This window comes from Carcharodon carcharias, chromosome 15 (genome assembly GCF_017639515.1).
Source record: "Carcharodon carcharias isolate sCarCar2 chromosome 15, sCarCar2.pri, whole genome shotgun sequence".
In the NCBI taxonomy this organism is placed as follows: domain Eukaryota; kingdom Metazoa; phylum Chordata; class Chondrichthyes; order Lamniformes; family Lamnidae; genus Carcharodon; species Carcharodon carcharias.
Window position 1 is genome coordinate 22,914,701 of NC_054481.1, and position 15,044 is coordinate 22,929,744.

At 42.9% G+C, this 15,044-nt stretch overlaps 1 protein-coding gene across 1 annotated transcript in view; it reads right to left on the bottom strand.

Annotated features, from left to right (window-relative positions):
* Positions 1 to 15,044, bottom strand: part of LOC121288345 — an 85,662-nt gene that overhangs the window by 36,913 nt on the left and 33,705 nt on the right. The window contains exons 11-12 of the mRNA XM_041206899.1: positions 13,969 to 14,131; positions 12,732 to 12,805 (exon numbers count right to left, since the gene is read on the bottom strand). Coding sequence (XP_041062833.1) covers positions 12,732 to 12,805; positions 13,969 to 14,131 — 237 coding nt within the window. The remainder of the gene's footprint in view (positions 1 to 12,731; positions 12,806 to 13,968; positions 14,132 to 15,044) is intronic.

Consider the following 15,044-nt stretch of genomic DNA (forward strand, 5'->3'; position numbering starts at 1 on the left):
TGATATATTAGCATGGATAGAAGGTTGACTAACTAGCAGGAAACTGAGTCGGGGTAGATAGATCATTTTCAGATTGGCAAACTGTATTGAGTGAGTTGCCGTCATGTCAGTCCTGAGGTCTCAACTATGATCTATATTAATGACTTGGATAAATGGACCAACTGCATTGTAGCCAAATTTGCTGATGATACAAAGTTGAGTAAGAAAGCAAACTGTGAGGATAATACAAAGAGTCTGCAAAAGGATATAGATTGATTGAATGGGTGGGCAAAAATTTGGCCGATGGAGTATAATGTGAGAAAATGTGAGGCTGTCCACTTTGGCAGGAAGAAGAGAAGCAGAGTATTATTTAAATTGAGAGAGACTGCAGAATGTTGCGGTCTACAGAGGGATCCAGGTGTCTTTGTTAGGGAATCACAAAGTTAGCATGTGGGTACAGCAAGTAATTAGGAAGGCAAATGGAATGTTGGCCTTTTTTGCAAGGATGGATGGAATATAAAAATTGGGAAGTCTTGCTACAGCTGTACAGGGCATTGATGGGAATGCAGCCAGAGTACTGTGTACAGTTTTGGTCTCCTCACCTAAGGAGGGATGTCTTTGCATTGGAAGCAGTTCAGAGAAGCTTCACTAGGCCGACTCCTGGGATGAAGGGGTTGTACTATCAGGAAAGGTTGAGCAGGTTGGGTCTATACTCATTGGAGTTTAGAAGAATGAGAGGTGATCTTATTGAAACAAGTAGATTCTGAGGGGGCTTAACAGGGTAGATGCTAAAAGGATGTTTCCCCTCATGGGGGAATCTAGAACCAGGGGACACAGTTTCAGAACAAGGGGTCTCCCATTTAATTTGGAGATGAGAAGGATCTCTTTTTTCAGTGGGTCACTGTTTTTTGGAATTTTCTTCCCCAGAGAGCAATGAAGGCTGGGACATTGAATATATTCAAGGCTGAGTTAGACAGATTTTTGATCTACAAGGTTTATGGGGGTCAGGCCACACCAGAAATTGGAGTTGAGGCCATAATCAGATCAGCCATGATCTTGTTGAATGGATGAGCAGGCTTAATGAGCCGAATGGCCTACTCTTGTCCCTATTTCTTATGATCCTATGTAGACCCTGGTCCACTCATCAGTCACCCCTAACACCCCATCCCCTTCCCATGGCACATTTCCATTCAAGTGCAGGAGATGCAATACCGGCCCTTTCACCTCCTCTCTCCTCACTATCCAAGACCCCAAACACCCCTTCCATGTGAAATAGTGATTTACTTGTACCTCTTTCAATTTAGTATACTGTATTCTCTGCTCGCCATGTGGTCTCCTCTACACTGGGGGGACCATACGCAGGTTGGTGATTACTTTTCTGAACACCTTCACTCAGTCTGCAAGCTGCTTTCAGACACCTGTCATTTAAGTTCTCCAGATTCCACCTTGCTCTCACGCTGATCTCTCTCTCCCCTCAGCCTCCTGCAGTGTTCTAGTGAAGCTCTGCTTCTCTCTCCACGGACGTTGTCTGACCTGCTGATTATTTCCAGAATTTTCTGTCTTTACTTCAGATTTCCAGCACTTACAATACAATTGCACAAAAGCAAAATACTGCATCGATCAGAGGGTTGGAGCTTTTGGCTTTTGACACTTTAAATTGTTGCTCTCCCTGTACCAATGCACATACCTCACTCACTGCTTTTTGTTATTGTTCTCTTCCCTTCCTCACACTCCTGCCATCCGCTATCTAGTTTGCTGCTGTGCTGCAGTGGGTAGCAAATCTTCCTCTGAGCCAGAAGCTCTGGGTCCAAGCCCCACCTCAGGATTCAATGACCAAGGAAAGTAGGTTCATAATGCAGCCAAGCAAGTTGATTATCAACTTGCATTTCTTTCCAGCACATGCCAATGGTAGATGCTAAGAGCAGGAATGATTCCTGGGTAGCCATGTGAAGGAAAGAAAGTCGGAGCTTCTACCAAACCATCCATAGCTCCAGACTACAATGTGCATGGAAAAGTGCTAGTTGTCACAACAGCTCGGACTCCCTGTGTGAACCGTAACTCACCACCACCACCAAAAACTTTATTTAAGTAAAGTCCACAGCCAAGCCTGTTTCCTAGTCAACCTGACCTGCATTACAGCATTTTCCAGTTTCTCAGCGTTTGCTGTTTTTCATCTGTTAACTCAACCTACTGGTTATGGTTGGTAACCAAATGAAGGTGATGAATAACAGATTTCAATTATGACACCTAAAAATGCTGAAAGGAGGCAACGAGCGTAAGCATAAAACTGTGAATCAATGTTCAGGTAACACAGAAAGTAAATGATACACAATAAGCATTGTGAACTGTAATTTATTAGGTGTACAGCAACAAGAGTTTACAAGTTAATGAATCTTACTTTGAAACAACAGAGATACATGCACACAGGGAGATTACGAATTTTACATAAGGAGAGAAGAGGAGATTTGTTAGAAGTATATCAAAGTCCCTCATGATTCTTGAAAACAAATAGAGAGAAACTGGAAATCTGAATAAAAACAGAAAACTGCATAAGGGTCAGTAAACAAAAATTGAATTAGCAAAAAGACCAAGGCGATGAAAAAAAAACGCAGTGAGTTGTTGTGATCTGGAATGTGCTGGCTGAAAGGGCGGTGGAAGCAGGTTCAATGGTAACATTCAAAAGGGAATTGGATAAATACTAGAAGGGGAAAAATTAGAGGACTGGTGGGTGGATGAAGGGCAGGGGAGTGAAACTATTTGCATATCTCTTTCAAAGAGCTGGCACAGGCACAATGGGTGGAATGGCCTCCATCTGTGCTGCATTATTCAAAAGTTAAACTTACCATAAAAGTTGTGGTGGTGGGGGGCGGGGGTGGTGGAGGTGGGGGGCGGGGGCTTGGTGGCGGGAAGAAAAGAGAAACTGGACACAGACTAAAAATCTTTGAGTATAAGTAGCAACACATTGCCCTGACTTTATATAGATCCTTGGAGAGATCAAATTTGTCCTACTGCATTCATTAGAACATAAGAACCAGTAGCAGCAGTAGGCAATTCAGTCCCTCGAGCCTGCCCCGCCATTCAATATGATCATGGCTGATCTCATTTTGGCCTCAGCTCCAATTTCCCGCCCTCGCCCCATAACCTTTCAACCCGTTACTAACTAAAAGTGTCTATCTCCTCCTTAAATTTATTCAGTGTCCCGGCATCCACTGCTCTCTGAGGCAGTGAACTCCACAAATTCATGACCCTTTGAGAAAAGTAATTCCTCCTCATCTCTGATTTAAAACTACCACCCCTTAGCCTAAAACTATGGCCTCTCGTTCTAGAATGTCCCACAAGGGGAAACATCCGCTCCAAGTCTACTTTGTCTATCCCCTTCAGCATCTTATATACCTCCATTAGATCTCCTCTCATTCTTCTGAACTCTAGAGAGTATAGGCCTAAATTGCTCAATCTCTCCTCATAACACAAGCCCCATATCTCTGGAATCAATCTAGTGAACCTCCTCTGAGTTGCCTCCAATGCAACTATATCATTCCTTAAGTAAGGGGACCAAAACTGTGCACAGTACTCCAGGAGCGGTCTCACCGATGCCTTGTACAGTTGCAACAACATTTCCCTATTTTTATACTCTATTCCTTTAGCAAATTCCATTTGCCTTCCTTATTACCTGCTGTACCTGCATACTAGCTTTCAGCGATTCATGCATGAGGACACCCAGATCCCTTTGTACTGAAGCATTCTGAAGTTTCTCTCCATTTAACTAATAAGTTGCCTTTTTATTCTTCCAACCAAAATGGATAACCTCCCACTTATCCACATTAAACTCCATCTGTCAAGTTTTGGCCCTTTCATCTAACATGTCCGTATCCATTTGTAAATTTCTTATTTCTTCATTGCAACTTACTTTCCCACCTATTTTAGTATCATCTGCAAATTTAGCTATAGGACCTTCTATCCCTGAATCCAAGTCATTAATATAGATTGTTAATAGTTGCGGCCCAAGGACTGAACCTTGTGGCACCCGACTAGTTACAGCCTGCCATCCAGAAAAAGACCCATTTATCCCGACTCTCTGCTTTCTGTCGGTTAGCGAAGCATCTATCCAAGCTAATATATTACCCCTAACTCTGTGTGATCTTATCTTGTGTATTAATCTTTTGTGCAGCACCTTATCAAAGGCCTTCTGGAAGTCCAGATATACAGCATCTATAGGATCCCCATTATCCACTTTGCTTGTCACATCTTCAAAGAACTCTAGCAAATTAGTCAAACACTACTCTTCATAAGACCATGATGACTTCGATGGATTGCATTTTGACTTTCCAAATGCTCCATTACTACTTCCTTAATAATGGATTCCAACAATTTCCCAATGATAGACGTTAAATTCACTGGCCTATAATTTCCTACTTTCTGCCTCCCCCACACCCCCCCACTCTTTTTGAATAAGGGTGTTATATTAGCATTTTTCCAATCCACTGGAACCTTTCCAGAATCTAGGGAATTTTGGAATATTATAGTCAATGCATCCACTATCTCCACTGCTATTTCCTTTAAGACCCTGGGATGTAGGCCATCAGGTCCTGGGGACTTGTCATTCTTTAATCCCAATAGTTTGCCCAGTATTTTTTCTCTAGTGATGGTGATTTTCCTAAGCTCCTCTTTCTCTATATACTCTGCACTACCTGTTACTATTGGGGTGGTACAAGTGTCCTCCACCGTGAAAACTGAGGCAAAATATTGATTAAGCATCTCTGCCATTTCTGCGTTCCCCACTATTAACTCCCCAGTCTCATTCTCCAAGGGACCAACATTCACTTTAGCTATTCTCTCTCTTTTTATATACTTGCAGAAGCTTTTGCTATCTATTTTTACATTTTGCACTAGTTTTCTTTCATAATTTACCATTGCTCTTTTTGTATATTTTTTTAGTAACCTTTTGCTGATCTTTAAAAGTTTCCCAATCTTCCAGCCTGCCATTGACCTTTGCAATTTGATATGCCTTAGTTTTTGCCTTTACATTATATTTAACTTCCTTGCTTAGCCATGGATGCTTATTCCCCCTCTTACCATCTTTCTTCCTCTTTGGAATATATTTTACTTGGGAGGAATTGAATATCTTCTTAAATATCTGCCACTGTTTATTAACTGTCCTACCTTGTAGTCTTCCTGCCCAGTCCACTAGGACCAAATCTGCCCTCATGCCTTTGTAGTTACCTTTGTTTAACTCCAGAACACTAGTGTGGGGCTCAGGTTTCTTGCTCTCAAACTGAACTTGAAATTCGAGCATGCTATGATCACTCTTCCCTAGAGGATCCTTTACTATGAGATCACTAATTAATCCCATCTCATTACACAAAACCAAATCCAGAATAGCTGGTTGATTCCACAACATATTGCTCCAAGAAACAATCTCCATTACACTCTATGAACTCTCCCTCAAGGCTGCCCTTGCCAATATGATTAGTCCAGTCTATATGCATATTAAAATCACGTATGATTATTGCCGTGCCTTTCTTACATGCTCCCAGTATTTCCTGGTTTATACTGTGTCCTACTGCTGAACTACTGTTTGGGCACCTATAGATTACTCCCATCAGGGACTTCTTTCCCCTGCTATTTCTTATTTCTACCCAGACTGACTCTACGTCTTGCTCTCCAGTGCCTATATCATTCCTCACCATAGCACTGGTCTCTTCCTTTACTAACAAAGCTCCACCACTTACTTTTCCTTCCTGCCTATCCTTCCGAAACACTGAGTACCCTTGGATATTCAACTCCCAAACCTGTTCTCCCTGTAACCATGTCTCAGTAATCACCACCAAATCATACCTATTTATCTCTATTTGCTAACTCATTAGTTTTATTCCGAATGCTACACGCAGATACAAAGCCTTTAATTTTGCCCCATTGTCAATTTTCCCTATTCTTATGAGCTTGTGGCGCAGCTTGAAATTGGCAGGTATGATGTGGTGGACATCACGGAGACATGGCTGCAAGGGGATCAGGACTGGGAGCTAAATATCCAAGGATATACATCCTATCGAAAAGATAGGCAGGTTGACAGAGGGGGTGGGGTTGCTTTATTAGTAAGAAATTAAATTAAATTGATAGCAAGAAATGACGTAGGGTCAGATGATGTAGAATCTGTGTGGGTAGAGTTGAGGAACTGCAAAGGTAAAAAAACCATAATGGAAGTTATGTTCAGGCCTCCGAACAGTAGTCAGGATGTGGGGCACAAGATACACCAGGAGATAGAAAAGGTGTGTAAGAAAGGCAAAGTTACAAAGATCATGGGGGATTTCAATATGCAGGTAGACTGGGAAAATCAGGTTGGTAGTGGATCCCAAGAAAAGGAATTTGTGGAATGTCTACGAGATGGCTTTTTGGAGCAGCTTGTGGTGGAGCCCACTAGGGAACAGGCAATTCTAGATTTAGTGATGTGTAATGAGGGAGATTTGATAAGGGAGCTTAAGGTGAAGGAACCCTTAGGAGGAAGTGACCATAATATGATGGAAATTACCCTGCAATTTGAGAGGAAAAAGCTGGAATCAGATGTAACGGTATTACAGTTGAATAAAGGCAACTACAGAGGCATGAGAGAGGAGCTGGGCAGAATTGGCTGGGAGATGAGTCTGGTAGAAAAGACAGTGGAACAGCAATGGCAGGAGTTTCTGGGAGTAATTTGGGAGACACAGCAAAAATTCATCCCTGGGAAGAAGAAGCATACTAAAGGGAGGACGAGGCAACCATGGCTGACAAGGGAAATCAGGGACAGCATAAAAGCTAAAGAGAAAGCATACAATGCAGCGAAGAGCAGTGGGAAGCCAGGGGATTGGGAAGCCTACAAAGACCAACAGAGGACAACTAAAAAAGAAATAAGAAGGGAGAAGATTAAATATGAGGGTAAAATAACCAGTAATATAAAAGAAGATTGCAAGAGTTATTTTAGATATATAAAGGGTAAGAGAGAGGCAAAAGTGGACATTGGGCCGCTGGAAAATGAGGCTGGAGAAGTAGTAGTGGGGAACAAAGAAATGGTGGAGGAACTGAATAGGTACTTTGCGTCAGTCTTCACGGTGGAAGACACGAGTAACATCCCCAAAGTTCAAGAGAGTCGGGGGGCAGAGGTGAGTATGGTGGCCATTACCAAGGAGAAGGTGCTAGGAAGACTGAAAGGTCTGAATATGGATAAATCACCTGGACCAGATGGATTACACCCCAGAGTTCTGAAGGAGATAGCTGAAGCGATAGTGGATGAATTAGTGGTGATCTTTCAGGAATCACTGGGGTCAGGGAGGGTCCCACAGGACTGGAAATTCGCTAATGTAACCCCCCTGTATAAGAAGGGAGTGAGGCAAAAGACGGGAAATTATAGGCCGATTGGCCTGACCTCGGTCATTGGTCGAATTTTAGAGTCCATTATTAAGGATGAGATTTCAGAATACTTGGAAGTGCATGGTAAAATAGGGCAAAGCCAGCATGGTTTCATTAAGGGGAGGTCATGCCTGACAAATCTGCTAGAATTCTTTGAGGAGGTAATGAGGTTAGACAAAGGAGAGCCAATGGATGTTATCTACTTGGACTTCCAGAAGGCCTTTGACAAGGTGCTGCACAGGAGGCTGCTCAGTAAGATAAGAGCCCATGGTGTTAGAAGCAAAGTACTAGCATGCCTAGAAGATTGGCTATTTGGCAGGAGGCAGAGAATGGGGATAAAGGGGTCCTTCTCAGGATGGCAGCTGGTGACTAGTGGAGTTCCGCAGGGGTCAGTGTTGGGACCACAACTTTTCACTTTATACATTAATGATCTAGATGAAGGAACTGAGGGCATTCTGGCTAAGTTTGCAGATGATACAACGATAGGTGGAGGGATAGGTAGTATTGAGGATGCGGGGAGGCTGCAGAAGGATTTACACAGGTTAGGAGAATGGGTAAAGAAGTGGCAGATGGAATACAACATGGGGAAGTGTGAGGTCATGCACTTTGGGAGGAAGAATAGAGGCATAGACTATTTTCTAAATGGGGAGAGAATTCAGAAATCTGTGGTGCAAAGGGACCTGGGAGTCCTAGTCCAGGATTCTCTTAAGGTTAACTTGCAGGTTGAGTCAGTAGTTAGGAAAGCAAATGCAATGTTGGCATTTATTTCGAGAGGACTGGAATATAAAAGCAGCGATGTGCTGCTGAGGCTTTATAAGGCTCTGGTCAGACCACATTTAGAATTTTGTGAGCAATTTTGGGCCCCGTATCTCAGGAAGGATGTGCTGGCCCTGGAGAGGGTCCAGAGGAAGTTCATGAGAACGATCCCAGGAATGAAAGGCTTAACACATGAGGAACGTTTGAGGACTCTGGGTCTATACTCGATGGAGATTAGAAGGATGAGGGGGGATTTGATTGAAACTTACAGAATACTGAAAGGCCTGGATAGAGTGGACATGAGAAAGATGTTTCCATTAGTAGGAGAGACTAGGACCCGAGGGCACAGCCTCAGAGTAAAGGGAAGACCTCTTAGAACAGAGATGAGGAGAAACTTCTTTAGCCAGAGAGTGGTGAATCTATGGAATTCATTGCCACAGAAGGCTGTGGAGGCCAGGTCATTGAGTGTATTTAAGACGGAAATAGATAGGTTCTTGATTGGTAAGGGGATCAAAGGTTATGGGGAGAAGGCAGGAGAATGGGGTTGAGAAACCTATCAGCCATGATTGAATGGCAGAGCAGACTCGATGGGCCGAATGGCCTAATTTATGCTCCTATGTCTTATGGTTTTATGGTCTTTTATGATTCTTTTGTGCAATGTGACATTCACACACTTCGTCCCTTCCTTTCACTTTTTGGTAACAATCAGCCTCGTCACTAACCTGCACTCTTACCCTCTCCTTAAACATTGATTTTTTATATTTCCATGCAACTGAACCCTCTCCCCGGCCCACTATTTAGTTTAAAACCCTATCTACAACCCTAGTTAAGCAATTCACCAGGACACCGGTCCCAACATGATTCAAGTGGAGCCTGTCCAAACAAAATAGCTCCCTCTTTCCCCAGTACTGGTGCCGATGTCCCATCAATTCGAACCCATTTCTCCCACACTAATTTTTGAGCCATGCATTTACCTCTTGAATCTTATTGACCCTGTGCCAATTAGTTCCTGGCTCAGGTAGTTATCCGGAGATTATTACCTTTCTGGTTCGGCTTTTTAATTTAGCCCCTGGCTGCTCGTATTCCCTCAGCAGAACCTCTCTCCTCATTCTACCTATATAGTTGGTACCCACGTGGACCACCACAACTGGATCTTTCCCCTCCCACTCCAAGTTCCTCTGCAGCCCAGATGAGATATCCATAACCCTGGCACCAGGTAGGCAACACAGCCTTCGGGACTCCTGATCCTATATACAGAGAACTATTCCCCTAACTATACTATCCCTGATTACAACTCCATTTCTCTTTTCTCCCAACACTTGAATGGCTCCCTGTACCACCATGCTATGGTCAGTTTACTCATCCTCCCTACAGTCCCCGCTCTCATCCAAAAAGGGAGCAAGAATCTCGAACCTGTTGGATAAGGGCAAGGGCTGAGGCTCCTGCAGTGCTAGTTCCTGGATCCCTCTACCTCCCTCATTCATAGTCACACCCTCCTGTCCCTGACCACTGGCTGAATTTAATTTGGTTAATCTAAGGAGTGTGACTGTCTCCTGAAACACAGTGTCCAGGTAACTCTCCCCTTCCCTGATGTGTCACAATGTCCGAAGCTCAGCCTCCAGCTCATCAACTGAGTCGGAGTTCCTCGAGCAACCAACGCTTGCTACAGATGTGGTCACTAGGAACCACAATGGGGTCCACCAGCTCCCACATCATGCAGCTACAACACATCGCCTGGCCCTGCATCTTTATTTTATTTAATTAGTTTTTCAATTTGTTTTTAAATAAAGACCACCCTACCACCCCCCCAAAACACCGCAGCAATTTACTGTCAAACACCTTGCATCTCAGCCCAAATCACTATCCAGTTCAGGGTTGAACAGATATTTTTTTGCCATGCATCCAATGGGCAAGTTAATTAGCAAATCCAGAACGTTTTTAAAAATAACTGGGAGGTTAAAGGTCAGATGTTGTTTGGGTGTTGCAAATTCGGGGTGGTGGGGAGTGGGGGGGGGGGGGGGCAGCATAACTTGCTCAGGAAGTTCTGGAAATTCTCAATTAGTGGTGTATCACTCAACTTACTGAACCTTCTAGCTTGTTTGTCCACTAATGACAGGGTGTGTGGTGAGCACACCTTAAAACTTTACCAGCACGATTCAGCCCAATAACAAACATGACAGCCACTGTGTTAAAAAAACACACACATTTCTTGAAATGATTAAGAAATTTGTTAAAATAGAAAGTTACGTAAATCATGAACGAGGTGTTTACATCAGCGACGGCCAGCACACACGTACGGGTACTTGGGGAATGAAGTAAATCCCACACCAGACTCGAGCCCCAATTCACTGACATTCGGCGGAACTTGAAATTTAAATTTTTATATCAGTAAAGAACAGGAACAGTTCCATCTTTGCCAGGGTCTCACCAGTGCAGGCCTGCAAAAATAAAACTGTAAAAAAATGTAAACGTTGCTCTTCAATAAAAACAAAGGCCCGAATATTTCAGATGGTGGGGTTTCCCTTCACACCATCCCAAGAGTTGGTGGGGAATGCCACCCCCGACTGTGACTGCCCTGCAGCCATTACGCACTTGAACACGTGTCAATTGGCTGCAGGCAGGACTTCCGCCCCTCACTTGGGAGGAAGTCCCGCCTTGGAGAGCTGCCGGCCAATCAGACGGGCCAGCAGCTCTCTAGCCCCTGCATCGACAAGAGCTGCAGTGGACAGAAGAGGAACTTCAGGAAGATGCCTGAACCTAACTCCTGGGACTGGACAGATCGATAAACTTATGGGGTCCCAGGGAGAGTAGGGAAGGCCTTGGTTGGGACCGATAATGTTTGGAAAGTGGGCGATTGGGGTGTGGGGGGAGAGACTTGGGGGGGGGGGGGGCGGGGGAGGGATGGTGTGGTGAGGGTGTTCCAATGGCCACCTGGATCTTATGGGAGGAGTACCCGAAGTCAGAAAGAGGCTTCTGATTGAGGTGCCACCCAACCCCCCAAACCCCTGACCCTCTTCCCGCCTGAGGTCTAAGCCCATTCATTTTCGTGCTTCCCCATGCCCAGGGAATCCTCCTGCCAGCCTACAAACTGAGGCTGGGCAGGAAACGACCCCTAAGTGACCAATGGTTGGCCTGGCCACTTAAGAGCCTCAACTGGGGAAAGGGCGGGTGGCCCATCCAAGGTCTCCGCCCCAGCCTTCACTGAAGGTTAAGGCGGGTGGAAAACCAAAGGGAAGTTGAAAATTTATGTGCAGAGATATTAGATCAGACTCTTTCTTGATAATAGCCCATGCCTTTGCACACCCACAACCCACCTTCACCCCACAAAATATAACTGAATTAGAATTCCTTTAATACTGCATTTCCATTTTATTTTCCCCAACAAGGGAGGGAAAATTCCACCAATATATAATCCAAAAATTAATAAGTTGTGCTACCTGCAGAGAAAGGCATGAAGGCATCTCTCTTCACAAACTTGCCCTCAGCGTCCAGAAATTGAGATGGGTTGAACTCATTTGGTTTTTCCCATTGGGTTTTATCGTACAGCACAGAGGACAGCAATGGAATCACATGGGTTCTCTAAAATAATCAAATATCATTTCAAAATGATGCTTTTACTGTTATGCTCAATGGGCATTACTAAAAACATTTGTACAATTGTTAATGAATAATCTTAGTGTTAGCTTAAACAAGCATTTCCATTCCAATTCTGGCCTCTTGAACATTCCCGATTTTAATCACTCCGCTAGCAGAGGCAGTGTCTTCAGTTGCTTGGTCTCTAAACTCTGGAATTCCACCCCCCCCCACCCCCCCCAGCTAAACTCTGGAATTCCACCCCCCCACACCCTTCAAACCTCCCTCTCTTTCTCTCTCTTGCTCCTCCTTTAAGAAGTTCTAAAACCTGCCTTTTAGATAAAGCATTTGGTCACCAACTCTAATATCTCCTTATGTGGCTTGGTTTTAATCTTGTTCAATAACTCTCCTGTAAAGCTTTTTGGGATGTTTTTACTACATTAAAAAGTATGAATGCAAATTGTTACTATCTTTTTGATTTACTCTCCCTCTTCCATGTTTTCTCTACTCCTTTACAGCGAAAGTAACTTAGAATGTTGTGGCACGGAATGAGGCCTTTTGAAAGAGCTGTTCAATTGGTCCTGTTCTGCTCTTTCTCCATTACCTACATAACAACTTGCAACTTGTTGGTGGTAGCCAATCTGGGCACAGCAAGCTTCCACAAACAACAATATGACAATGACCAGATAATCTGTATTTTAGTGATGTTGACTGAGGCATAAATATTGACCAGAACACCAGGAATAACTCCCTTGCTCTTCTTAGGAAATCGCTTGGCACTATTTCAATGCGCATGTGAGAGAGCAGATGGGGATTCCGTTTATTGTCTCATTTGAAGGATGGCAACTCTGACTGTGCAGCATTCCCTCAGTGCTGCACTGGGAGTGTAAACCTGGTTTATATGCTTAAGTCTCTGAAATGGAACTTGAACCCACAACCTTTTGACTCAAGAGGCAAGAATGCTACCCATTAGCTACAGCTGAGAGTAGATTATGTGCTTTTGGAGGCAATGTTGAGCGGTCTTTACACCACTTCAAACATACCACACCCAAGGAAGGATTGACAACCTGATAATTAAAGAAGGAAGGTGTTCCATTTCGTAACACCATTATGCACACTAAAGTTTAAAAAGTTCTTTGAAAAGTCATAAAAACTTCAAATATAACGAAAGATATTTGCATTTAACAGATCTTAGGTTACTATTTCTTCAGTTGTCAACTAACTTGAATGTAGGAAGCCTAGAAGTTATTATCAGTGATAATTAGGATTACATTTGTTTGACTCCACTCGGTCTGCAGGCACAAACCTATCTTGAATTTATAGCACAGAAACAAGACAGTTGCCCAACTGGTCTTTACTGGTATTTGTGCTCCACACGAGCATCGTCTAACTTAATTTAATGCAAATGGCAGTTGACGCTGGGTCATCTGTTAATTTTAAATCGGAGATCAATAGGTTTCTGTTAACCAAAGGTAATAAGAAATTTAGGGCAAAGGTGGGTATTGGAGTTTTTCCAGGTATTTCTGTTTTTGTTTTTGTGTTGGAATTCCAGCATCCGCAGTTCTTGGCTTTTATCTCTGTGTTTAATTGACTGTCGCTTCTCTTCAAGGAATGCCTACCTTGAAGAAGTTCTGCTCTACTCTCTGTCAGGATTTTCATATCTCTCTTTTGCCTTGTTACGTGGTTTGGTCATTTCCACCTATCACTGGCCCTTTACCTAGCTCTTCTTGTCCCAACACCACCCCCCCTTAAACCAGCTTATATTTCACCCCTTTCCTATTTTTACTTAGTTCTGTTGAAGGGTCATGAGGACTCAAAATGTCAACTGTGCTCTTCTCCACCGATGCTGCCAGAACTGCTGAGTTTTTCCAGGTATTCTGTTTTTGTTTTTGTTTTGGAGTTAGGTCATATCAGCTATGGTCTCTGAGTGTTAGAACAAGTTTGAGAGTTTAAATCACCTCCTCCTGTTCTTATGTTCCCAACGCTAACAGCATTTCCTTCATGAGTTAATAAACATATTAACACCTCTTAAAAATAGGATGGCATATGAATTTACTAAGCATTCCTACAACATTGTTTTTTTTTTGAAGTTACAGGGAATTAATTATCAATCCTATTCAGAGGGTCATTTTTATCTTTCAAAGTTCTTTAAAATGTTAACCTTTAGAAAAATGAACTTTGGCTAAATGCTGAAAATGGTTAATTATCTGAATCAGGACAGAATGCAACTAGAATTTAACTTACAGGTTTTACAATAACAAAGTTAAAGGTGAGAATTACCATGTCCCTTTGAAACTAATTCAAATATTGGGATGCGTGCTCTTTCACTAAATTCCTCTGCATGATTGACAAGTGCATCCTTCACTGCCTCATAGCCGGTCAGCACCACCACATTTCTGGGTCCTAACTTGATGCTGAAAACTGTGCCGTACTTCTCAGATAGCTAGAACAAAAGGAACAGATTTGCATGACCAATTAAGTCAAATTTTTACACAGCATGTTGTGTGTTGCTTCTCTCAATAATATACATCTATACAATTAAACTAATAGATATCCAAAATACGTCAGAACAATTCAATATTTATTTCAGTCAAAATATTTGATAATGACTACTACATCACTTGTGATGTTTCCCAATAGGTTATCTGGGATCTGGTCTATTATTGTGTTTTCCTTTTATCTGTTTATCCTTTAAAGTCACTAATACAGTCCTCTGTGTGGCCAAGTGGTGGTTGTTGTCTGTAAACTCCTGAGATTATTAAGTGGTCCCAGGTCAGAAAGACACCTCACAAATTGATTGGTTTTCTGTCACAGGTAGGTCTGGTAGTATGTTTTAAAAAAGGATTTAAATGTCAAACTATCCCTGCATTTCTTTCCATTAGTATTAGCTAAAAATTCACCTGCTCCCATTTTTGGGTGTGGGATGTGATTCCTGGGAGAGGAGGTTGTTTTATGGGATTAATTAAACTAATAAGATATGCCCTGGCGTTTCAAAGAATGTGAGGTGATCCAAGTTAATCATATTCAAAATCTTACAGGGTTCGACAGGGTAGCTGATGAGAAAATGTTTCCCCTGGCTGCAAAATCAAGAACACAGGGCTGCAGTCTCAGAATAAGTGGTCAGCCATTCAGGACTGAGAAAAGGAGAAATTTCTTCACTCAAAGGCTTGTGAATCTTTGGAATTCTTCACTGCAGTGATCTGTAGATGCCCAAGAATGAAGTACCTTCAAGTCAGTATGACAGATGTTTGGATACTAAGGGAATTGAGGGATATGGGGATAGTGCAGGAAGGTGCAGTTGAGGTGGACGATTAACCATAATTTTATTTACTAGTGGAGCAGTTTTGACAGGCCCA